Consider the following 26,596-nt stretch of genomic DNA (forward strand, 5'->3'; position numbering starts at 1 on the left):
ACAGTTGAAAGTTGTTGATTTTTTTTTTTTGTTATTCTAGTATGCTAATTGGTTTGATTTGGGTAGACATACTTTGAGTTTTATATATCAAGTAATTTTGACATTAGGTCATGTGTATTTTTCTACATCTGCCAGCTTAAATTTACCCTAAGGTTATGTAAGATATCTCATCTGTCTAAACAAACCGTAATGTGCTGGCATCACAAGTTTCTGTGATATATTTTAGTTAAATTTATGTAAACACTTCTATTAGTGCATCATGTTTAATTTATCCGAGGAAGAACTGATCTTAAATTTTAAAGACAACTCCTATTTACCCTCAGGTGGAAGTACATTACTCCGAGTCTGAACACAATTAAATCGTTCACAGATTCAACCCCTAAAGCAGAACATATACATTTTCCAAAACCATGTTATATATTCATGAAATAAAAACATGAATTACAAATGTGGCTGTTTTAATATTCAGGATTATTTAATATCTCATTGATCCTTGATTCCTTTTGACAACCTTTCTTGAGCTCATTTTTGGCTAAGATTCTTTAAAAAGCCAAAACTTGGGTTCTACAGTACAAATTTACTGTACACACAGGATCTGTGGCCAAAGCAACAAAGAAAATGGCTACGTATCAAGTTCAGAGTAACAAAACCATTATGTTGTGAGTCACATGAGAAAAAAAATTATACAAATATTACTTTAATGAATATAAAATATACATAATTAATTGATACATCTGAAGATATTGCACTGGTTTTGGAAAAAGCAAGAAATAATGTAGTTTCAGTAATATATAAAAAATAAGTACATGGCATACATTTTAATGTACTTTTCATTACATCTTGTTTTACAAAACATTATTTTACTGTATATCCATTTTGAGAAATTTTTTACCTTTTCTTCTTATACCTTTTTAGTGTTAGTTGCATTATTCTATAAAACATTAATGGCATCTTGGAAAGTTGTTTTATCTGGTACGCTTATTGAACTACTTCCCGTATAAGGTAATTGGATATTCCTGTCCATTTACTATGACAATATTGATAATAGTAGTATGGAAGTACTTAGTGCAATATACAGGCCAATAAGTACATGTATTTTACTCTCTTCTGCGATGTAAATTTGCTAAAGGAATTTGCTAGATAGACAAAGAAAATTTACAGAAATAACATTTTTTAAATATTTTATTTGACATAGATTAAAAAAAATTATTTTTTAAACATTTCTTGATATTTGTTATTGATTTGAATAGGCCTATACCTGAAATAGATATAATTTCTTAAAAAGTTAATGACAGTATTCGTACATCGGAATAGCATTCATATTAATAAATTAATATGTAATTATATTATAATCTTATAATCTATAGCATAAAATAGATAAAAAATTATTGACTTTATAATCAGTTATAAATTGGTAAATGTTAAGAAGGCTAATAACAAATATTCCTTCTAATTAATTACAATTGAAGATAAAATGTTAATTTTAATGATATGTGGTATGCTGAGTTATTCAAAAATCGTGGTTGCTATTTTGTCTGCACCACTATCATAATGCAGATGCACTATCATTTCCTTTCATGTAATTGCTTAAGTAAACTTTCATGTTGTTCCGTCATTTTATTGTCTTTTTCCAATTTACAAAGTTCACTTCGGTCAAAATAAGATTATTTTTGTCTACTCTTCTGCGACTGACTCAACTCTCCAGTGTTGGCAGTTTTTCTTAAGCACCTGTGTAGGAGTTTATCAAAGGCAATGTAAAGTATTCAAAATAAGAACTACAATGAAGTAAGTAATGTACACAAAAAACCCACAATTGGAATGTTAGTATATTGTTGAAATAACATTTCCTAGATATTAGCTTTAAAATCAGTGTTCATAAACTATAACTTCAAGTAAAATATTCAAAATTAAAAACAGTCAAACATAGCGCAGATTGAATAAGAAGTGTCGTGTTTGGGGCAAAGATAAATTGATCCTTTAATGAAAGTTCCCTGAAGTGTATCAAATATAACTTCACATTGTTGAGAAGAATGGATGACAGATGATGGTATTCATACAACCAATCAATCAATCAATCAATCAAATGAAAGTAAAAAGAACGCAAATTAAAGACGGAAGTCTTTTTGCTGTTGGCATTTTAAGTCACAAAGAAGTTGGGTTTAATTAGCACAAAGGATGGGTGGCTGATAACTACTTTTAAGGTAGATGGAGATAGTCATACTTTTTACTGTTTCAATCAGGGAAAGTGGAAAGAGAGAAAGAAAATATACGCAAATTATTATACAACGATGAGGTAACATGCGGCTGCTGATTTCAAACATATAAACCAAATGGCGCGAGTCGGTTTGATGAGAGCTTGCACTCAATTCATAATGCATTTGTTTGTCTTGTTTGACTAACGGCGGATGACTGATGAGAAAAAACGCTTGCAGTTGCCTATTTCAAGACGTTTTCAAGCTGACACTTGTTTGACTATCAGCGGCAAAATGCATTAAGCTTTCTTGTAATCCTTTCTGTATAGTAAAAAAATTTGGATTCCATTTTTTCTAATAAGTATTTAATGCTGTATAAACATCTCGTTTTAAAAATAATTTTTGATAGATGGATAGATAACAAATGTAGTACAGACACTAAAATTCATCAATTGTGCATATATTATTCAGAATATTGTAACTAATGCATTGTAATACCATTGAAATTAACCTGGTTTTAGAGGTTAAATTTAGAGGTAAAAAAACTTTATTACACGCAATTGTTAGTTTTATTCTCAAACTTTAAATTTGAATTTTAGTGACACTTACTATTAATCCTACATAATGTTAAGTATTAATAACTAATAAGTCTATAAATTAACCTGGTTTTAGAGGTTAACCTTAAGCAATTTTATTACACTCAATTGTTAGTTTTATTCTTAAAATTGGTAATGAAGCCATGTTAGTCTAAACAATATACAAAGAAAATTAAAAGGCAGCACTCTGAGACTAACATAGATGTTATTTATTTAACACATTCTTAAAATTTAAATTTGAATTCTAATGACACTTTCTATTAATTCTACATAATATTAAGTACTCTTACACATTGACTGCCAGTCCTTTTTTAAAGGTTCCTTCCCATGTGCAAGTTTACGTGTACAAACATACTTTTTTGAAATTTTATCATGGTAATGGTAATGGTAATGGTGGGATATTTGTAGTGCGCCTTCCACAGTAAAATTGTCTCAAGGCGCCGAAAATCAAAAAAACATCAAAATGATGTGTCTAATAAATTGGTGGGAAAATATTAGGGGACAAGTTAATAACTAAGTCTAAGCATAGGCTGAAATATATTATTATATAGGTAAAATTTTAGTTTTGGAAAATTTACTGAATTCTAGGTGTCCATTATGGTTAAGGGTAAGAAAAACATGTTCCCAAAATACAGTAATTTTATTTATCAACTTGAAGCATATGGGAATTAATCTTATTAATACATTTTATTTGTCAACATGACTTGATGATCTTAGATTAATTGTATTGTAAATAACCAAGGAGAAGCATACCCTGAAACTACAGATGAACTTTGCTACAAATCAGGCAAAAAAAAAATTTTAAAAAATCAAGGCTAGATTCTTGTTCTTGAACTGCACTTAGCTTCCCATCAAGGTGATCTTTATAGTACAAGAAAATTGCTGTTGTAAACACAGTATTCAACAATTGCTTTTAACTCTTAAGAAGTGTGTGTCCCAGTAAACTGCTCACCTTGCAAGAGAATTCTGTGCTTTTGAGTGGCTTTATATGTATTTTCATGAGTACAAGGTGATCAGCCTGAAGACAAAATTGTTCATTATTTGTGTTATAGTTCTCCAGCGGGTGTCAGTCAAGATAGGCAATCGCTTCTTTAGATACTGATTTTTTTTCATTAAATGTCCAGGTCTAGAACAGCAAACTTTGCTGCAAGGGCTTTTAATTTTTCTAGTTCTACAGTTCAGTGAAGTTGAATGATAAAAGGGGTTACGGTAGTGGTTGTAGAGTAAAGAGTTCTTTCTTTGTGAAATTTTGGTTTGGTTGGTTTGATAGCCCAAGGGTTTAGGGTTAAAGTTGTATGTTTCATCAAAGATTTTCTTGTGATAGACAAGTTCAAAACATTATTTCATTTTGCCAGGAATCCGAGATTTGTAACTAAATATCTTTTAGGCCCTCTGCTGACAATTTTCTCCAATTTCCAGCGTCCCTTCAGTTAATTTGAAATTTAATGGTAAAAACTCATAGCTGCATGTTCCCAACATGTTTTGCATGTATTTCAACCATCTGATTTTCATTCTTATTTTTCTAATGAAATTAGGTCATATTTATCAACTCAATTCTTTTTTTTTCTTTCTTTAAATTGCATTTCTCCTCAGGAAAACAGGTGGTAAAAAATTTTGTTGATCCCTCCATCATATTGACTGTTCAAATGGTATTGCGATACTGTATCAAAATATCCTGCATTCCATTTTAGAAGTTGTTATAATTTGTATTCAGCCCTCCAAGTCCAAGGAGGTGTCATGTGCTACTTATACATTAAAAACTTTCTCAAGATTTTTATAACAACAAACTATGGTTATATGTTTCCAAATGTGTTAACTAATTATTTATACTAGTCGTTTTTGATTTTCTTAGCCATGAGTTTAAGGATAGATCTTATAGAATACTGCTTTACCGACATACATATGAATCAATTGTTTCATTGATGAGACAGTGGTGCATGTAGTTGTCATGGAAACTGTGGGTCCAATGGACTATCAGGTGTTATGTATTGTATGATGTTGCAGGAACAAGATAAGAAAACAACGAGGGGTCCTGATAATTGAATCTGCTATGTCTTCACATCTATGTTAATTAATTCTCTAATTGGCATCTTTTCCTTGAGGGAGATTTTTCCTGTGTTCTTCCCAAAGACTGATTGTAATTAGAAAATAAATAATGTCCACTGTTTGTGTTATAAAAGTTGTGGTGTAAAAATACCAGAAGACTTGGCTGGATAGCTATAGTTTGGTACCGATTATAGTGGAGGGAAAGGTTGTAACTTTGTTGGAGTATTCTAAAAATTGTTTGTCATTAAATTTGATAAGAAGCAAAAAGTATCAATTTCATTTATTAACTTGTAACATGTTTTGTTCTATAAATTATAAACATACTAGATGAAGTTCAAACACAAAGTATGTTTTAGTGTCAAAGGTTATTATCTGCTGGAGAACGGAGTGGTGAAAATGGTTCCTCTGCGTTTATTCTTCATTTTTGGGATATTTTATGGTGTCATTCCATTTATCGAGTTCATTTTGTGCAAGGCCCTTACACAAAATGAACTCTATAAGCACTCTATAAGATCAACATTATTATTATTATTATTATTATTATTATTATTATTAGTATTATTATTATTATGTCAAGCCCACGCTTGAATTGGCCTTTAGATAATAGGCCTATTCAAATTTATCTTGAAAAATACTAATCCTAAAAGATAAAGATAAATCTTCTTAATCCTGTTTTTTTTATATGTTCAAATCATGTAGTAGTGCATCAAAGTAAGATTAAGCAAGATTATGATATCTGCTATTATACTATGATTTTGTTTTTTAATTTAGTTTAGAATTAAATAGATTATTTAAGATTTTTGGTTTGGAAAAAATAACAGTCGTTTAAATATTAAAATAGAATGTATTATTTAATGTACACATTTGGGGTTGGGAATTAAAAAAAATGATGATAAATTAAAAACTTTGTATATATTGTATCAATATTTGTCAAAATGTTAAGAAAAGTTTTAAAGCAAAACTTTTGAATTTGGAAATGTAAATTTATTATAAAAATAAATTAATGATGAATCATTTTGATTTAGGAAAAAGAATGTGGTTTGTACGTGAGATTTTCATTGTGGGCATAAGTTATTCACATTATTGAAAGTTTCACTTTTCCTACTGCTAGACCCATTGAGTATCTAGGAAGAGAGTATAATGTATTCTTCTTATGAAATATAGTATTTCTAGCATTTAATTGTATCTATCATCTTCACTGTGGCCTTGTAGTTTCTTTTAGTTTATGATCAGCCAGGGAACCTAGGCCTGGTTATTTAGACCAAGATTTATGATGGTTTCATCAGGCCTGAAGTTATGTCACGCAAATATACTGCTTACCGTACTTCAAGCGAATGGCTGCAGCAGGGAAATCGCTATCGGTCTAGTTAGGAACACAATTTATGATAGTTTTAACTGAGTTTGTGAAGTTGAGTTTCGAAGTTAGGGTCTTACACGCATGAGAACTAGGCCATATGGTGACTGTATTACAAGCATTACCCCAGGGGGAAGCAGGTAAACTGACCCCTGTGGAATCATCACATTTCAGAATGAGTATTCAGCATTGTAAAGTTTAATGTTTAAATGAAATTATTATTGTACTGCTTTCAACATAAAAAGGAATTAGTTGATACCAAACTTTTACTATAATATTTAGGTGCTTATATGATTATTTTTGTGGCAATTTATCATGAATGTGTTTTAATTAAAATGAAAAGAATATAAGTACTAGTTTTCTTTGAAAAAACTAACCTATAGATAAGAATTTATAGTATTTTTTTAATGTCTTCCTAATTTTCTTTTGATGTCAAGGGTTTGTGACAAGGGGGAAGATAAAAATCAGCCTTGCTAAGCGTGTGTGCTACACACAAACCTTGGTGTAGAACAACATCGTAATGCGTTTCAGCTGGCTAAATGAAAACAAACAGCTCTGATCTGATTGGAATCATATTGATAGGTACTCACCAATATATCAGGATCCCCAGTATTTGCATCCAATGTTCTAGTTGCTGCAAATAAAATATGGAACTCTTGCTTTATTATGTACACTGTAATCTTATATATATATATTTAGAATCAGTTGAAATGGTTTCTGCTGATTAAATCTGTGTAATGAATTGTAAAACATATATCATATGGATGACAAGTTTGTTCTGTGAAATATTTATCGCCCCCCCCCCCTTACCCCATCTTTCATCTTCTCGGTAAACACAAGTCGATATTGGTAATGGAATCTTCCTCCATTACCAGTTTATCCACTATTTATGGAAATTTTAGCTGTGAAAAGAGCTTAAGTCAGGTAGTAAATCAGTCGTACAGATGGGCATTTGCCGATGGCGGGATTTGAGATTGGTAAGATGATATCCCTATATATTTCTGTTCAGCTGTTTATTTAAATATTCTCTGCATCAATAATATATGCATGTACAAAGTACACCTGCTGAAAAGTGCAGAATTGAGTGAAATTGATGATTATTTAAATTTCTGACCCATTTCATTTTCTGATCACCAAAAGTTTGTTGTCACTATCTTTTTAAATCATAATATACTACAATAACATTTTAAAACTGAAAGATTTTTAGTGCATTTTACAACAAAAATAGGTTAAATGTGCTTTTACCTGTGTACAATAAATCTATTGTATTGAAAAGAATTGCAAGATGTTTAAACCATTGATATCTGCCTAACATATTCCATTGTTCAAATTGACTCCTAAATTTCTGTATCTGATTATCATAAGAGTTTTGCATATTAAGGCAGTAACCTATCTTAATAAGTACATTGGATGTCTGAATACAGTACATACAGCATTGTTGTCTGTTAACTATAATTAATTCATTTTAATAGGACCTGGATTATATCCATCCAATCGAACTTAGCAAATAAAGCTTCTTAATCCAGAGACTATAACATGATTGTTCCGTGCAAATAATTTTATCAACGATTCCATCATCTGCACTTCTTATCTTAGCCTCTGGTTATTGATATAAGTAGTTTTCATTAGTATAGTACAATTGCAAAGGGAGGTACAGAATATTAGTAGTCTAATGTGCTTGTAAATATACCCCATAGGCCCTCAAGAAAGAGGTGCATTATAAATACCCATACCAGTACCAGTGGTACTGGTATGGTAGTGATGGTTGAATTTTCACATTAAGTCTCTATGATAGCAAACAGGGACATAGTGAAAGCAGGTAGAAATAAACTTTGAAACCAAGGTTTAATTGAAGGATCATACCAATTTGAAAAGCTCTTGAAATGGAAACAGGTCTGAAGTAGAAACATTTGAGTGTGAAAATGCTTTGATCACAGTATATAGGTCATAAAATATTCATCTAACACCAGAACATGTTGCACCATACCTCCATGGTTGCACTACCACCACTAGTTAACTCCAATACTTCTGAAAATAGGTACATAAAAGCAACCAAATCTGTCATCTTGTTTTAAAATTCCTTTAGTCAAAATGTCAAAGCAATTATGTCAGCATATCAATATTTGTAAAATAATATATTATAGATTTAATTTATTATAGCATGCTATCCCATTATGAATCTTATAAAATAATTTCAATACATTATTTATTCATTGATTCTTTCTTCTAGAAAATATAATATCTCTAGTTTCAGAGTTATCGGGAAGTAAATACTTGTTCGATTTATTATGTTGAATATGAAAGAGAAAGGATTTTTCATCACCATTTACATAGATCTGTAGCTTACTTGGATGGAACTCACTTTCCAATCAAACATTTTTGTTCCAAATCTTGCTAATTCTAGGATTGTTATGTCTCTGGACTAAAGATAACTTTACTACCTAGACACCGCCATAATGACATAACAATGAATATATTATTGATATTAGTATAGTAATAGTAAAGATAATATAATAATAATAATGTTATACTTATATAGCACAAAATGTCAAATCTTTGATGTGGTTAACATTAAATATTTTAAAAAAATATAAGAATTTACCTAAAAATAAAAATAATGATAAAAGTAATAAGAGTAGTGATAGTAATACGCATTGTAAATGATCAGCCATAATCCTATAATTGGAAAATTATGTTCTGTTGAGTGAAAATAGTAAAAATAAACACGATATTGGCTGTTATGTCGCATTTTATAAATGTAGTGATATGTCATGGAAATCTGATAATATCCTAGTAAACAAGCCGATGAAATGTTTTCCAACTTAAAGAGTAGTAAACGAATCTGTTATTTATCACCTTGGTACAACTGGCTGCATAGTTTCTCTATCAAATGTGCATTTTTATCGTTGAATTATAGATTGGGTTTAGTCTTTGTCACAAAACTGCTTTTAATGATGAGTTATATATATATCAGCTCAGCCATGCAGCAAATGCAGCGTTGATGCGAACTAGTCACCGACTGTGAAAATTCATAGCTTCATAGATCATGTTACTCTGGCTTAGAAGACTGCTGGTTTTTATGAAAGAGATCTGAATTAACATGGACAAAGCAGGACATGGCATTCTGCTAGGCCTACGTTGTGACACAAGGGACACTGACACGCAACAGTGTCAAAATAACATGTGCATTAGGTGCGTGTTATTTTCACTTGAGACGTGACGGCCATAAGCGGTACGTGATTGTCAATTATGCTGCGTGACATTCGGCTTTTTAAATTGGGAAATTGCATCTCATGAGAAAAATGCATATTTATTAATAACTTAAGCCAATTATATAATTAGTATTAAAATAATGATTTAGAATTTAAATTAAAACTATATTGCATATATTTTCCAAGTGATAATATGTTTTAAAATTGTGTATTTTTAAGTTTTGGGTTGATGTGCTCTCTCTAAAATGCATCGGTTTTTGTCTGCATTTTGGTAGAATTGTTCTAAAAACAATTGGTTGGTTGCCTTACCCTCAGCATTAGAAACTTGTTTCTATTAACACTGTACTCATTTAGTTCATTTCTACCATGTAATCTGCCAGCCCACTGTGTATTGGATACAGTAATTGATGTTAAAAGTGATTTAATTAATAAAAAAGATTTAAAGTTGAGAATGTTAATGACAGATTGTCTTAATACATTAGAAAATCGCAGCTAGCTAAGTCATCACAGACTACTAGATTTGAATGTTTTTAATTTCATCAAGAGTTTGTGACAGTCACAATTTCCCCTGGAGGCTTTTCAACTCATCCTGAATCATGTACAACCACATTAACTTGTTTGTCTTCTATTTTATATACCTGTATCCAGGTTTCTTGTGTTGGTTTCTTTTTCTGTGTTATGTAATGTCTTTTTGAACGCAAAGGAAATAAAACAAGTTATCTTTCTCTGTTCATTCATATTTCCTGGATTGTACTGCATTCTCTTAGTTATTTCATGTGAAATTATTATATTTTCTATTTTTGTCCTCCAAGTTCAAATTGCGAGTTATTTTTGTATTAAATTATTGATATAGGATTAAACTGTAATCTTAATTCTCTATAATTATCTAATCCAGCATGCAAAAACACTAAATACTGTACTCTCTATTATAATTAACTGATAATTTGGTTGATGACAGTCTATTTTAAATATTAACTTACTATTGTTTACTTTTCTCCCACGAGTAAATGATTTATTTCTCATTTCAGTTTCCCTGTTTTATTATAAACTGGTTTAAATTACATTGATATCAAATTCAGTATGCATGGAACAATGGACTGATAGATAAATGATTTTCATTATAAAAATAATTAGCTTCATATTGATGTTGTTATCAAATTTTAATATTTCGTGGCTCAGTTTGGAATTGAGGTGCGTATGTGCATTGCCTATGGCAACAGACATGGCTAAAATGCTAATTTCAGCAGAAGAAATTTACCTATGTACATCATGCATAATAGTGGTTGTCAGGTCATCGTGGCCTGGTCTCCGCTTTACTGTACATTATTATCCAAACGTGACTTTCACCATCGTGTGCGGAATGAAAGTGGTAACATCGGAGGTGGTTGCTCTTTTTCTCTCCGTGCTTAGACGATAAAAATGCAAATGCCTTCACGATAGTCTCTGTGGGACGTACCATTATCTGCCTGAGGGTGGGTCAGTTATTGATTCAGTAATTGATATACAGGTGATCATATGATTTGCCAGATGCTACACGGTTGGTTACCTATCAAAGTTCTCCAACCCTTGGCTTGAAACTTGTTTTAATGTCATCAGGGCCATTCTAATCCGATGTATTCATTCATTCATCTGAAATTATATTTTACTAATAAAAAATTTATTATGGTGGAAAGTATGGTTTTTGTGTTTAGAGGACAGTTCTCATCATGACCGAACGTTTTAATGTTATTTAATTTCATTTAAAAAAAATTCTAAATTATTCTAAAATGATATAAAAAATATTACAGTAAAAGTATGTCATGATTATAAAAAATATTTTATTTTAATTCTGGAAATTAAATCGTAAATTATGAACAAGAATAAAAAATACTTTTACCGATGTGGCTATAGACAATAAAACTAACTCGGGAATGTTACACGGTTCATGAAGTTGAAGCATTAATTGTCTGTGTCATTAAAACATAATTACTGGCAATTATTGTATGAAATTGTATATCGTTTGAAGTAGTCATAAATCATTATTATATAAAAATCAGTATTAAATTTTGTTCACATTAACTGTTTTTTGTTGCTAAATTTTGGCTAAAATAGACATTTAGAAAGAACTCCACTCTACAAATCACATACAAAATGAATTGCCAATAGGAATTGTGTCTCTTTAGAGCGTCTTGTATCTTATTCTGTTTATTTCCCGTCAGTAATTTGCTACATGGAAGCAAATACAGTAAAAAAGGAAGAGTACATTCTGGTAATACCTAATGGTTTCCATAAACATTTGTTCAGAAAGCAATTAACCTTTTCTATGAAATTATGTCTTGCAATTACACTTGCGACTGAAATTCCACAACGCTGTTTCTCCGATGAAGGATTAATCGGGCTAGATACGAAAAATTATCGTCCATTTGCCTGCAAGAGAGGAAGCTCCAGTCAGATCATTGCAAACTTTTGAACTTGTTGTCGTTGATGAGCTTAGGAGTAATTATGTAATAAATTGTGACGGATATGCCATGAAATTACATTATCAATCTCCATTTATCAAATTTAATAATTTAAAGTAATGGTTAGTTTGCAGTGTAAAAATCGTTAAAGATTTTTGCAGTTAGCGTTTCTCTCCCCTGAAGCTAATAGACTACATGTGAGTTTAACTTCTCCATTATTGTTTAACAAATTCTAAACCTTACTATCCCAGATACAAATTGCCAACATCGATTTATTTAATTTTAACTGGATAGAATAGATAAGGGGAAATTAGGCATCCTTTTCCAAGGACTTAACCAGCAAGACATCAACAGTTTCAACATTTCTTTACTTATCTCAAACAAAAGATAATAAATACTGTACAGATTTCTTATTGTCTAATCTAATTGAGGGATATAAGCTTTTAAACTGTTGTGCAGACTTCTGCATAGTTTTTAAATCTAATTAATAATAATAGGGGAAAAAAATAATTGCATTTGAAACAATACTTGTCCATTTTGGTATCAGCTTTAATAAAGTTCACTTAAGTTTGTCTTTCCTCTGCCAAGTCAGTGTTCCATAAAAGGTTTAAAATACAGTAATCAACTCCCTGATATAATACTGAAAACTATGCCATTGTATATGGCTCACTAAATTCAATAGTAATCCTTTAGGCTACCAGAATCACGCCTCTGGGCTGGTGCATACAGTAGGTGCACAAAGGGAGACCGATTACACCCCTCTATCTTTTGATGTTTTTTTTTTTTAATAATCAACCCTGTTTCCAAAGTGAAATCAATAACAGTACCAAGTTAATCAATAAGACAACAGTGAAAAACAACCAGTGAATAAAAAAACAACTGAATTAAGACATTGGAATGCTTGTAAAGATTACCACTCTGTTTGAAAGAATTCTCCGATGTTTTGCACATGTAAACAACAAGATGGGTGTCCCACTAACTATATCTTCACCTAATCCCCTGGATTTAAAACAATTAAATTTAAATATGAAACACATTTAATGAGATTCAACATACAAGATCAATACATTATTTTTTTTAAACATAAAGACAGTTAAAAAAAAAGAATGTAAGAAATTCAATTCAATTTCCTTATTAAATGTTTTATTTTAATTGATTACCATACTCGCACGAATAAGCGCCCCGTTTTAATAAGCGCCCCTCTTGAATAGGCGCCCCCTCCTAACTTGAAAATTGTCTTAAGCGCCCCGTTTGAATAAACGCCCCTCGATTTCTAAAAAAAATTAATCATACAGTACCAACTTAATTTTCTGCATCAACTATTCGCATCTATCTTAGCATTGTCAGTCGGTCAGTCCAGCTATCCATCAGTCGGGCTCTCAGTCTCCATTAAGTTTAACATGATTTTCAGTTTTGATGTATCTTTAGAATCCCGTCCTTGTTTTATTGCTACCATTTTTTTTTATTTAGAACTACTAGTATTTAATAGGGCTATTTAAAAATGAAAATACTGTATGGCCATTTTCAGTCAACAAAAATTAACAGACTTCATCACTCTCGTATCTAAGTAAGAAACCCTGCAATGATCCTGCTAATCTGAATTGGCAGATCGCCAACACGCTTACCACCACCACTAATTTGCTGTTGTGTACCTCAACATTCTTGTCATGAGCCATGATCTCTCGACGATTACCTTTTCTTCACCAAAACCATTTGCTTATCTTCGATTTAAAAAAAAGTGCCCCTTGATTATTCCAATTTCCCATAAGCACTCCTTCAATTCTCACTATTTCCATAAGCGCCCCCTTCAATTTCCACTCTGTTTTCATAAGCGCCCCGTTTAAATAAGCGCCCCTCAAAAAGAGCAAAAAATATTTTAAGCGCCCGGGCGCTTATTCGCGCGAGTACGGTATTTTGTATTAATGGATTTAAATGATAAGTATTCCATTTTTTTTAATTCTCAATCATGCAGTTGATTAATTTCCAAATTGTGATTGTATTTCAGAATGTAGCATTGGTAAATATAAGCCTGGCATAAGCTTGGAATTGTGCAGTCCGTGTCCTTTAAGGAGTCACGCAGATTCAACTGCAATGAAGAGATGTACTTGTGATGTAGGATATTTCCGTGCTCCTGAGGATGCTTCTTCCGATCCTTGCACAGGTGAGTCATGACTTCTTTATATCCTGCAATAGGTATTTTAATATGCATGGTGTAAAATGAGAAAATTATGTACATAAAAAACTCAAATCTTCAGATAGTTTTTTTCTAATTATGGAAATAATTAAATTTTATTTTTTTAGATTCCTGTTTTGTTGAAAGTTTAATCATTTACTGCGTGTTTCTTATCAGGTCCTCCGTCTGCTCCAAGGAACGTAAAAGCCGATGTGAACCAAGAAACATCGGTGATCACATTAACATGGTCTCCTCCAAATGATGAGGGAGGGCGCTCTGATGTCACATACTGGATTGAATGCCGGCAATGTCCAAGTGATGTTAAATACACACCGGATCGAGAGAACCTGAATTCATTGGATGTCAACATCAGTCGGTTGTCTTCGTACACAGAGTACGAGTTCCAAATTCATGCAAAAAATGGCGTATCAGATCTTAGTGGTATTGATAGCTTTGCACAAATAAATGCAACAACTTTCTCATCAGGTAAGCCATTGAAATTTAATACAAATAATTTACATAATATAAACCTTAACATGCTTTTCAGTTCTAATCTTTTTGATTCTTTTCATTCCATTTTTTTATTTTGAACTAAGTCTCATTCATTTTACCATATTATGTTGGTAAATATTCTGTTACTGCACAATCCTACCTTATGCTATATTTAAAAAAGTAGTTTGTTTTGCAGAATCGCTAACTCAAAAAACAGCAATGCTAGGAATTTTTCTCATAAAAACTCAACACCTAGCCATATATACTCTACTAAACCAGGTTACAACGACATGTTTAAATATATTTTTCTGGCCTGCATGTCTTTTGTGTAACCTCAAGTGGCATAGATATATATCACATCAAGTTAAAGCTAAATGAGTCCTGTATAACTGTTCATTTTACCTTTAAACCAATAAATCAAAGATTTGATATTAATTAGGTAGAATTTTTGACAAGGAGCTGTTTCAGTGGAGGCCTACTTTCACATGTGAGGCCTACACTGTAATGATATATAGAATTCTGCAGGAAAATGGTCGAGTACACAGCGAAATAAATCAAAACAATGTCATTCACATTTATGTGATGCATCCAATTATGTTTTTTCTACAAATTATGAAACTGATTTATGAAGAGATAAAAATAGTGATTATTCAGAATCATGTTAAGTCGTTGTACTTTATTGAGAAAATATTGATTTGCTCGAAGCATGAGTTATAAATTTTGGAATTTGACGCTTCTAAAATTGCACCTACGTTTTTAGACATTGATATCTGCGGTCAGGTTGTCACTGTAAAACATGTGGGTGTGTTGAGTGGTATCTAAAATTTAGTTGGTTTTTATTTCCCTGTCCTTTATTTACCATTTTCATGTAATGCTTGCAAATAAAATATCTTTTAATGTAAATTTTAGATGAATATGTAGTAAGCTGTCTAAAAATACTTCTTTCAATATTTTTTATTGTTGTTTCTTACTTTCAGCTAACATTGCCTTAATAAGCCTATAGTCAAATAATGTAAATAAAATAAATAATTACTAACAAATATATAAAAACAAATAATATTTAAAAAAAAATTGCACATGCTGGATTCAGTGGAGGTACCTACAGGTTGTCTAAAATACTTTCATCTATAGGAACCATTTAGTTGTTGTGTCGGTCTTGTTAACTACTCTCCCTTTAAGAACTTCCTATAATTATACCTGTGACAGATAATAATTGCTTAAATTTTAACAAACAAGTTTAAAACAGATTTTGCTGAACTATCAAAATTCCATCTTTAATCCCTCTTCAGGTTATCATGAAGAATTTCATACTTTGCATTCATACCAATATCATCATCATAAAAACCATTGTAATGTCATTGATATCTTGAGGCTTGTAGACCTCAGTTAACCCAGGGCTCTCACAGATCATTAATCACCAGCCTACAACGGTTACTCTACCCCAACTCAAGTGTAGCCGAGCCTAGGCTAGGTTCACAAAGGTTACTTCGCTTGCATAGTAATCAACAATAAAAGCTGACATTGTTACTTTTTTCTACTGATTTACAGTGATGTTAGGCAAGATTCAATTTTATATTGCATCTGGTTTATGTATAATCCAGCCATATGATCTATAAAATAATTAATAAGTAACAGAGAAACATTCCCTTGCACTTATGTCATATTAAGCAAGATGATGAAAGATTTGGTGGAGAGTTCTGCCACATTTCTCGCCACTTAATGACCGCCACTTAATTCATTCAATTTAATTTTGTTGAATAAATTTATTATTATATATAATGAATTACACTTAAAAAACTTAAAATGTATTCCAAATTTTTTCCAGTTCCATCATCAGTTCGGGAAACCGTAATAGCAATGTCATACCACGATGCAGTATCCCTAGATTGGAAGACACCGCTCTATCCAAATGGGGAGATTCTTGACTACGAGATCCGCTACTACATCCAGTACATGCGTCTTTCCACAGAAATGTTCCGTCTGAAGGCGGCTTCAATTGGAGAGCATCAAAACGTCATCATCGGGGATTTGGCTTCAGGCACGGACTACATCTTCCAGGTAAATTTTTTGATCATGATTGATTAGATTTTTGGACCGTGAACATGAAAATTAAGATGATGCACTTAAAATTCCAAGCCCTTCCTAATCCTGGCTGCTTAGCGATGAGATTATTGCCTGGAACGTTCACCTACAGGCTATCGTCAGATTTGACATCAATAAATGATTATAGACATGTTTATACATCAACTCAAAAACCTAAAATTACGCATCTGTTGTTAATAAGAACTCGGGTAAGTATACATGAACTGAAATTTACTCATAAAGTGACATTTTAAAAATTTAACTGCAATTACATCTTATGGATTTAAGGCATATTATGTTTGGCAGTGCTGATTGGACCATTGAGTATTTAAACAGAGTTCAGACAGTATCATAGCAACCATAATCTGCTAATTAGTGCTGTTGACCCTGAAAATTGTCATTCATTTTCTTTTCGAAGAAAAATCCACATTGTCCATTTTCAGATGAGTGAAAGAATCTTAAACAGATAAGAGCACACTTGATAAAGGCTCAGTGCAAGACAGAAAAGCACTTAAAATAATTCCAGCCGGTGAATACAGCTTTCATGCTCGCATGTAAATCGGTGAAGTGGATCAAGCAATGCGAAAATGCGAACAGAAATGTGCTCAAGTATCTTGAGTATGTAGTGAATTGAATTTGTCTGCACTGCTCACAAAGCCCGCTGCAAATGACCAGTCTACTCCTAATTGTTTAATCATTTGATTGTGATTTGTTGGTTTTTGTCTCTGGGAACCTTGTGTAACTTGCTCTAAAAACCTTGTGAGGAGCATGCCACCTGGGAAATTTGGCTGATTTAGGGATGCTTCTGTCCTTGGTGATGGCCAGATAATGATTAATATATTACCAAGTCTTCTGAAGCAACCAGTACTACTTTCTAATTTATTGTGAAGTTAACCTCAAGACATTTTCATCACCAGGCACAATATCAGTAAACCACTAAATGACAAAATACACAGTTTTACCATGGTTTTACACACTGTTGATTCTATTTGATAATAACAACTCTGAATTTAATAGCCTTATATAAATAACTTTACAATAATGAAAATATACAACTTTCTTCTAAATTCTAATAGTGTATTTTGCTATATACACAATTCTCTTCATCAAAGTTCTGATTAGAGTCATTATCAAAGATATATGATATGGAGATCCTTATGTTTCAAAAACATTTTAATATCACAAGTATTACATAAGTATGTAAACATCAAAATACCATTTTTTTTAAACATATTGCATCCATAACTATGTGTCTCGACCCTGTGAATTTCTGTGTTTCCCAGATTTTAGTGTTCCCCAGGGCATCTCTTTGTTTCACAGAATCTTTTATGTCCCCAGTGGGTCTGTTTGTCCCCTTATGATGAACCCTTAAAAGGACCCATAGATCACATCGTAGAAGAGACACATTTGTAATCGTAAAAAGAGATTGAATGTCTTGTTTTATGAATGGAAATAAAAAAAGAAAAGCAAGGAATGGAAATAAAAAATCATGACGTATTTTGATAAATGAATCTTCTTAAGATGCCAAGTTGAGTTCATCTGAAGTAGGTGACTCTTTCTTAGAGTGATTAATAAAAATCCAAATTGTTTTTCTCATTTATAAGACACTCAAATTTTTTAATCTGTTGAAAACCAATTTAGCTTGTAGTATGTTTGGCTATATACGCAAAGTAAATACTTACTGAATTATTACATAAATTCTGTTTGTTTTCATAGAAAAGGATTTTTGAAACTTAATATTGACAAAATCTGTTTTTATAATATACCGATTTATTTCCTAGATTGGCTTGTTTGACAAATATTTTAGTTTCAATTTACCGTAATTAGTTTTACACATTTTCTTTTCTTTGTAGGTACGAGCAAGAACTGAAGCTGGTTTTGGCTCTTACAGCTACCCAATAATGGGAAGTACATTAGGTAAGTAATTATGTTCAACTTATTTTAAGTATCACTTACTAAAACAAAATTACAACTTAGGCGACACTTTTTATTCCTTGTTTCATGTACTAATTTTTTTAAGATCATCGGAGGAGGGTGCAATGAAAATAAAAATAAAATTTTGTTTTCTTATTTTAACAAATAGATTTGCCAAAAACATCCAGATGGAGGAGAAAATAAAAATAAAATTTTATTGGTGAATGTAAAAATGCATGGTTAAATGTTTCAAATTTACAAATTAGGAAGAAATATTCATATCTTATCTTTGGAGATTTCAAGGCAGCGGAGGGTGTAATAAAATTTTTTTTTTTAAACTTTTTTTTTTGGAATTTCTACTTCTTCATGGCGGCAGGTGTGCTAATTGGCCAAAAATAAGATTTTTATTTGAAATCATCAATATTTGCAGTTGGCGGGTTCGGTAAACAAAATATAAAGAAAGTCTTGCTTTACCAATAAAAAAGGCAATAAAGATAGGTTTCTCTCTGTATGCCTTCCCTCCATATATATTAAAGCTTACTATTCTGATGTCACTCCTTTGCTTTGTTATTTGGTTTAGTCACTTTAGTTCATTCAGTGTAGTTTTTCTACAGCACTTACAGATCCCACTTATTGTTTTTGTTTTAGTGATAGAAGAACAAAATTCTACAGATGTCGGTATCTTAGCGGGAGTACTGTCAACAGCGTTCGTGTTGTTTGCTGCCCTCGGAGCTGCTATCATTCTCAGGTTTTGGAAAGGACGGTAAGTTTTCAGATACCTAATTCTTTACATATTTGTATTTTATTTTCTTAGCTTTCACTAATAGCAGTGAATAAATTTGATATAAAATTTTGTGGATTGATTTTAATGCTTTTTACATGCCAAGATAGATTAAATGCGAAGTTTCTCTTATTGATTTCTTGTCGGTTGGTTCTGAAGATAAATTGTTAAACTTTTAGACAAATTCCGTTGATGTATTAGGGACAAACTTTAGCAAAACTGAACATCTTGATAGTTACATCAGCTGCAATATATTTTCCCATTTGTCGTCGTGGTTCAAAAGCGTTCTTAATGAAAATGCATATATTTTTTGTTGATGAATTAGACTGTCTGTTCTGATGACCTGAAGAGCATCCTTCATCCTGTAGTTTAGAAGCGTTTAACTACAGTAGACGCCTCGTAGTGGATAGCTCTATTAACTATCTAATAAAATATGACGATAGCGACATCTTGTACATTAGAGGGGAAATATACGAGATGGTTTTTTTTTTCATGTCTGGTTTCCTGTCTCATTCCAATCTAATGTGTCACGGCAACGATGATTTCCATGTCATTTGTTTTTATTTTAAGACACTTGCTGTAATTGCTAACAGAATTTTATTTCTTTTTCTTAATTTTAATTTTTTTTATTGAATTTTTAGGAAGAAGGAGGCCCCACCTGCTCATGTTGGTATCCATACTCTGACACTCACCAATGGAGAATGTAAGAACAATACGACTATATACTACCATAGGGGGAAACGATAACAATGGAAAGGGTTAGAAATAATACCTTAAGGCGAAAATACTGCCGCTTAGGGGAAATTTTAACGACGTTAAGGAGAAATATAGACAAAGGATTTTTCACCCTATGAGTTAGTTAGGGGTAGTGTGTATATATACTGTCTCTTATACACATCTTATCTTGAGTATGTAGTGAATTGAATTTGTCTGCACTGCTCACAAAGCCCGCTGCAAATGACCAGTCTAGGCCTAATTGTTTAATCATTTGATTGTGATTTGTTGGTCCTCATTATAATTACAGTTCCCAATTAATTGATCTGTTAATTATTTATATTCTTACTCCGCCCCTTAATTTTTTTGTCCTATCGCCATGCTCATTATATTCTATTGAAATGTCGACCAATCATATTATACTTTACTTTTTATCATAATTATTGTAATAGCCAACTTATATTTTGTTTGTCACACATGCTGAAAAAGACCCGAGGACGGGTTGAAATATTCATTTTTTGAATAAAATCTGTGTTCTAAGTCTACAAGTCGTTGACATCTCATCGTCTTTTTCATTGAGTTATATCTATGAAGTGTATATATTCAATTTATAGATTAACAGTTGAAAATGAAATGTAATAAAATCTTGATATTTATATATTTATATTTTATTTTTCTATAGTACTTTTACCTAACATCTGTAAACCAAGGATCTACATTGACCCCAGCACTTACGGGGACCCTGATCGTGCTCTGCAAGAGTTTACCACAGAAGTAGACTCTAGTAACATTCGAATAATGTCTGTTATTGGGGGAGGTAAGAAATATTTTAATCGATTTATGTTCTCTGAAATGTAATCATCCCAAGTTCTGTCTTCTGATTGGTTAAGATATTACATTTTTTTTTTATAGTCTTCAGTATTGTATTTAAGAATTCATTGGACTAAAAAAATATTCATATAATTATGAGCATTCATTTTAACAAACAGATGTTGTAACAATTTTCAATTTTCTTTCATGCAATTAAGGTGAATTTGGCGACGTATGTAGTGGTTTAATGAAAACGCCAGATGGTTACACACGTAAAGTGGCCGTTAAGATGCTAAAACCTGGTGCCTCAGAGAAAGATCGCACTGACTTTCTTATGGAAGCATCCATTATGGGTCAGTTTGACCACCCGAATGTCATCAAACTCATGGGTGTCATAACAAAAAGTAAGTAATGAGGTGATGAATTATTCATAAGTCTTTATTCATAAGTTTTTTTTTCTTAAATTCCTATAAGCTGATATACTGTATGGAATGTGTCAGAAATATATGTATTTTATTTATTTATTTATTTACTTTGAGAACATACGCCTTTGGAACAGCGGCACACACAAGAGTGGTGCATTCACAAAAATATAACAATTTCAGGATATCAAATGCTTAGAAAATACTAATGCCTATCAAATACACAATTGGAAATAGATATCACATTTTTTTTGTTTTAATAAAAGATTTTCTGTTTATTTCTGCAGCTCGTCCTGCAATGATAGTCACAGATTTTATGGAGAACGGTGCTTTGGATTCATTTTTGAGGGTGAGTATTCTATCATGTTAAAGGTTATTTATATTGCGCAAAATACGAGAGTCTATGCGCAGAACAAGTGAGCAGATGTAACTTGAAAATAAAAAAGAAATTCGAAGCCAGCACCCAAACCGCAGTATGGGGATACGCCCTCGTCATTGAGCAGGGATCTATCAAAATGTACCCTGTCCAGCACCCTAAAAAATTGTAATAAATTTTATAATAATTTATTTCAGTGATAAAAAATCAACTTAATAAACTGTGCTTTAAAATTATTTTGAAAGAACTTAACATATATATGTAATAATAATACTTTATTGTTATTTATTATTGATTTTTAAAAATAACTAAATTTCTATATTTTTTTCCAAATTTTTAGGAAAATGATGGACAATTTACACTGCTGCAACTTCTTAGCTTGCTACGTGGCATTGCGTGTGGTATGCGATACTTGTCCGAAATGAATTACGTCCACCGTGATCTGGCAGCAAGAAACATTCTAGTTGACCAATGCCTCGTCTGTAGGGTGGCTGACTTTGGCCTGTCACGGATTAAGGAGGAGGGCATGTATGAAAGTAGTGTAAGTGAGCAAAATTAATTATTTTATCACAAGCAAAGATGAATGCATGAATTGAACATTTTGATGGGAGGCATAGAGAATAAATGGCAAAGCATTTAAGTAGAGACAATCAAAATATACTATAGTCTATAAATTTGGTGAAAATATCATGGAGGATCAATCTACCATCATAGATAATTTGTATTTGTTTGGAATTTTTGAATTAATTTGTTTAATTTAATCATATTTTTAAATAATTTGATAATAAATATTTTCTGTTAGAACTCACTAATTGATTCTTTTTCCCATAGTGGGCATTGTCAACTTTATAGTAATTTATTTTTATATTTTTTTCTGTTTTTAGGGTGGTGGAAAAATACCAGTAAGATGGACGGCACCTGAAGCGATTACGTACAAGAAGTTTACGTCGTCCAGTGATGTGTGGAGCTATGGGATTGTCACGTGGGAGGTTATGTCATATGGAGAGAGACCCTATTGGAACTGGGGGAACCATAATGTAAGTTACGAGAGTGATACTTAAGATAATACCAATTCAAATAATGATTATAATCATAGGGATAATGACTCATAATGATTTAATTCTTAATTTTTATATGTAAATTATTTATGTCTCATTTTTGTTATTGAATGTAAAATAAATATAAATATAATAGTATAATTATTCTTGTTCTTTTTCTTTGAAGGTGATAGATGCTGTTCAGAAGGGATACTGTTTACCGCCCCCTATGGAATGCCCAGAATGCATCTATGAATTAATGCTTGACTGCTGGGAACGTGATCGACTGCAGCGGCCTACTTTCTCCAGTATGGTGTCCTCTATCGATAGAATGATGAAGAATCCTTCAATGTTACAAACCAAAGCCCGTCCAAGGTTTGTACTTACTTAAGTCTTTTATTTTATTAGTTAAGACACATAATTTTGTGCCTTAATTACAATTATAATCTTCTTTTTTGTTAATAATCTAAATATATTGTATAGTGTATTAATGTATAGACATTCTTTTGCTATCGCTACTTAAATTTTGAAAATAACAAGCAATCGTTTATCATGTTAACATTGAGAGAGATTCGATCAAGGCTTTTCACAATTTTGTTATCAAAAAAGGTGCCAGAACGGCATTCAACCCCTGGCCTTAGATTTTATTTGGTGTTTCAGGCCTGACAATCTAATAACTATTGTGACTGATAATAATTTGAGGGCTTTTTTATCCCAGGCCTTTGTAATTTGGCTATCTATTTCTAATTAGCCTGTTTCTTATGTTCTTTTTCTTGTGATTGGATTAGATTAAGACTATTGATTGCTGGTTAATTGTTAAGAAGAACTTTTTGCTGTGAGGACTTGCCCACTATTGATGTGCCTTTTTTTTTGTCCTATTCACATACTTATCTCTCATTAGGGTTAAGTTAATTGTGTTACATTTGGCCTTGTGGTGTAATTAAATAGTAGCATTGGACTCTACCATTAAACACAAGGGAATTGCCTTTTAAATTTATATTCATCCTTCAAACAAGTTTGTTTTCTTCTTTACAGAGATGATCCATTAGATCCAATAATTCCCAGTCTTTCCCAATTCCACTCAGTCCCAGAATGGCTGGAAGGAATCAAGATGGGTCGTTACAAGAACACCTTTATTGAAGCAGGCTATCATAGATTAGAAGATATCGCGCGACTATCCACAGCGGACCTGACGCGGATGGGCATCGTACTTCTTGGACATCAGAAGAAAATCATGAAAAACATAGAGCTTCTACGACAACAGTTAATATTATCCCAAGCAACGTTCGTTTAAATAATACAACTCCAGCAATATGTAAATGAGCATCCTAGTGACCTTTCAACTTATGCAAATTAATGCTTTTAGCTTTGCAAATAATTATAGCTGCAACTTTTTTTTAATTTCACCTTGTGCAAAAAGCATAGATTTTTATAGCTATGAGCTGATGTCATTAAACTGTGGTTATACTAGTATGTCTGGTACTGTGTATTCTATGTTATCAAACACAGTGTGTGTTTGATTGGCTGTCACATAATGGGGTGTCCATGTTTGAGGTATATATGGAGCTGTAAAATGGTGAAAACTAACCCTGAAAACCGCCCCTGAATTCAGTGCTGGCATAAAAATATTGTAAATTTTCACATCAGGAAAAAAAAAAATCCACTTCCCAAGCTTGAGATTGATGATCAAAAGTGGTCATGTTTCGTGCATGGCGCCCGCATTTAAATATGGTGCAGAAAATATAAGTGATCCAACACAACTTTACGATAGGTCGTAAGAGAGCTGCTCCTTTTAATCTGAACAAAATATTTATGATACATATTCATGAAAATTGTATATTCATGAGTAAGTATTTACATATTTATAAGTATTACAACAAATGCTATGTATGTTTAAGCCTTGGTTAGGCTAATTAGAATTAGAGAGATTAAGAACAAGGTTGATAGATACAGTATCATGTAACTATATTTTCTTTTAACAAAAAAATTTACCATTTTATCACCACCGATCTTAGATTTGTTAATTTTGTACAAACTTGTAAGTAAAAGATTAAAGTATTATTATATTGCCCTGTATAAATGCATTAATTCATTTTTTATAAGCTGTTAAAAACTTTTAGATATGTATTATTATTAAGTTGCAAATATATGTATAAATATTCACTGTTGATCAGCTGTCTTCTTAGTTATAATTGGAAGATAGGTGAGATGAATTTTTAGACAACAAACACATAGGTTAGAAAGAACAATAAATAATATTAATAGACTTAATAAATGGGAAACCTGCAGTCTGTCTTTATATTGTATTGGTCCTGGTCACATGGTCTAATATAGTTAACTAGTAAACAGATGATTGGAACCCATAGAATATTCCATGCAGTTTTATACTGTCAGTATACATATATGTGGAAATTATATGAATATTCATGACAAATTACAGTATGTAAATGAGCCTACAGATTGTGTAAGCCATTAATTTTTAAATGTTATCAGTCGTTATCAGCCTATAAGATACTTAAGTAATGTACATATTGATTTATATTTAAAGCAACTTTTGATTTATTTAAAATTTATTTTAATCCAGTTTACATTTCTTGAAAGGGTGATTGTTAAGAAAAGACAATTGCTTCACAGACAGTCTTTTAAATTGTTATAAAGTTATAAAGGGCTTTATGTAAAGCTGGAATGACTGAAAAAAAAATAACGCTTGACATGTGTTGATGTATAGTAGCGTTGTAAAGGGTAGGCTTTATGTAAAGGGATCAGGTTATGAGCTCGGTTGTCATGGAGATATTCCTTCATTGTCAACAGGGTGCTTTTGTTTTGTGCGACAGATTGAACCCAATGGCTAGGCTAGTCCAGGCTAGGCTAGGCCAGGTGGGATGGGTTCACTCGCCCATGTACATCCTGTGTTCTCTGCAAAACATAGATTTGGGTCAAACCTCATCCTAGAAATCAAATGATGAGAACTCAATATCGTTGCATGCACAGAAAACTTTGTGACATCATTACTTCTCTCGTATCAGCTAATATTGATATGATCAATTTTGAAGAGTTTTGATATTCATGAATTACTGATTGTAATCAGATTTTTTATATCTGAAATATTATTATGATGATTAATATTACTATATGAATTCATCGTTACTGTTCCTATGAGGAATCATTAAATTCCTTTTGTTTTTTGTCTTATTTTTTTAAACTGATTGCATTGTTGCATTCTTTATGTTATCAGGCTCACACAACATTAAAGAATTATTTGCAATAACTACATTTATTGTTTTTCATGTAAGAAAAGTTGTCATTTTATAAAGAAAACTAATTTGTATATATAACAAAAAATAAAAAATACATGATGAATAAAAAGTGATACGTGTCGTATCTTGATTTTTTTCTTACCTACCGTCGGAAGCATTTTGCAAGTGGTCTGGCCATTATAAGAGTGGGACGGGAGAGAGTCATACCCACCTCAGCCCCACCATGGGCTGAGGAAAGAAAATAATACCTCAAGATGGCTGGAATGATACTCTTACATAGTAAAATTCATCATCATCACATCATCAAGATCTTTTATCTGCAATTTTCGGCAATAATAGAGATATAATTAACTTCTGTATTGTACCATAGAAAATAAAACTTATTGTCTTTGATGTGTTTACTTTAATTTACCTACTTCGTGTGCCGAAAACCAATATTATACTTTTTCTCATATTTCTCAAATTATAATAAAGGCAGGCGCACTCGAGTCGTGTATTACAGGTAATTCAGATTTCAGTGGGCAGAGATACCTGAATCTTGCTATAAGAAGATGTACGGTACACTACTTTGGCTGTACAACGCTCTTTTGTTAAAACCTGGTTCATTTTTATGCAGTTATTTTCAACAACTTTCAGGCATCTTCTTTACTTAATGAAGTTACACTGCGGTCCCCATGATATGCGCCCATACTGGTAACCA

General features: G+C 31.8%; 1 protein-coding gene across 1 annotated transcript in view; it reads left to right on the plus strand.

Moving 5' to 3' along the window:
• LOC117101814 (ephrin type-B receptor 1-B-like) overlaps nucleotides 1-25,917 on the plus strand; it is a 49,349-nt gene extending 23,432 nt beyond the window's left edge. The window contains exons 4-16 of the mRNA XM_033241899.1: nucleotides 13,844-13,999; nucleotides 14,189-14,497; nucleotides 16,329-16,561; nucleotides 18,439-18,502; nucleotides 19,148-19,262; nucleotides 19,922-19,983; nucleotides 20,677-20,811; nucleotides 21,023-21,208; nucleotides 21,514-21,575; nucleotides 21,943-22,143; nucleotides 22,487-22,639; nucleotides 22,827-23,014; nucleotides 23,675-25,917. Coding sequence (XP_033097790.1) covers nucleotides 13,844-13,999; nucleotides 14,189-14,497; nucleotides 16,329-16,561; nucleotides 18,439-18,502; nucleotides 19,148-19,262; nucleotides 19,922-19,983; nucleotides 20,677-20,811; nucleotides 21,023-21,208; nucleotides 21,514-21,575; nucleotides 21,943-22,143; nucleotides 22,487-22,639; nucleotides 22,827-23,014; nucleotides 23,675-23,933 — 2,123 coding nt within the window. The 3' untranslated portion in view covers nucleotides 23,934-25,917. The remainder of the gene's footprint in view (nucleotides 1-13,843; nucleotides 14,000-14,188; nucleotides 14,498-16,328; nucleotides 16,562-18,438; nucleotides 18,503-19,147; nucleotides 19,263-19,921; nucleotides 19,984-20,676; nucleotides 20,812-21,022; nucleotides 21,209-21,513; nucleotides 21,576-21,942; nucleotides 22,144-22,486; nucleotides 22,640-22,826; nucleotides 23,015-23,674) is intronic.
• The last annotated feature ends 679 nt before the right edge of the window (nucleotides 25,918-26,596 follow it).

Source organism: Anneissia japonica, unplaced genomic scaffold, assembly GCF_011630105.1.
Source record: "Anneissia japonica isolate Jap-2015-1 unplaced genomic scaffold, ASM1163010v1 scaffold4988_len2956909_cov206, whole genome shotgun sequence".
Classification (NCBI taxonomy): domain Eukaryota; kingdom Metazoa; phylum Echinodermata; class Crinoidea; order Comatulida; family Comatulidae; genus Anneissia; species Anneissia japonica.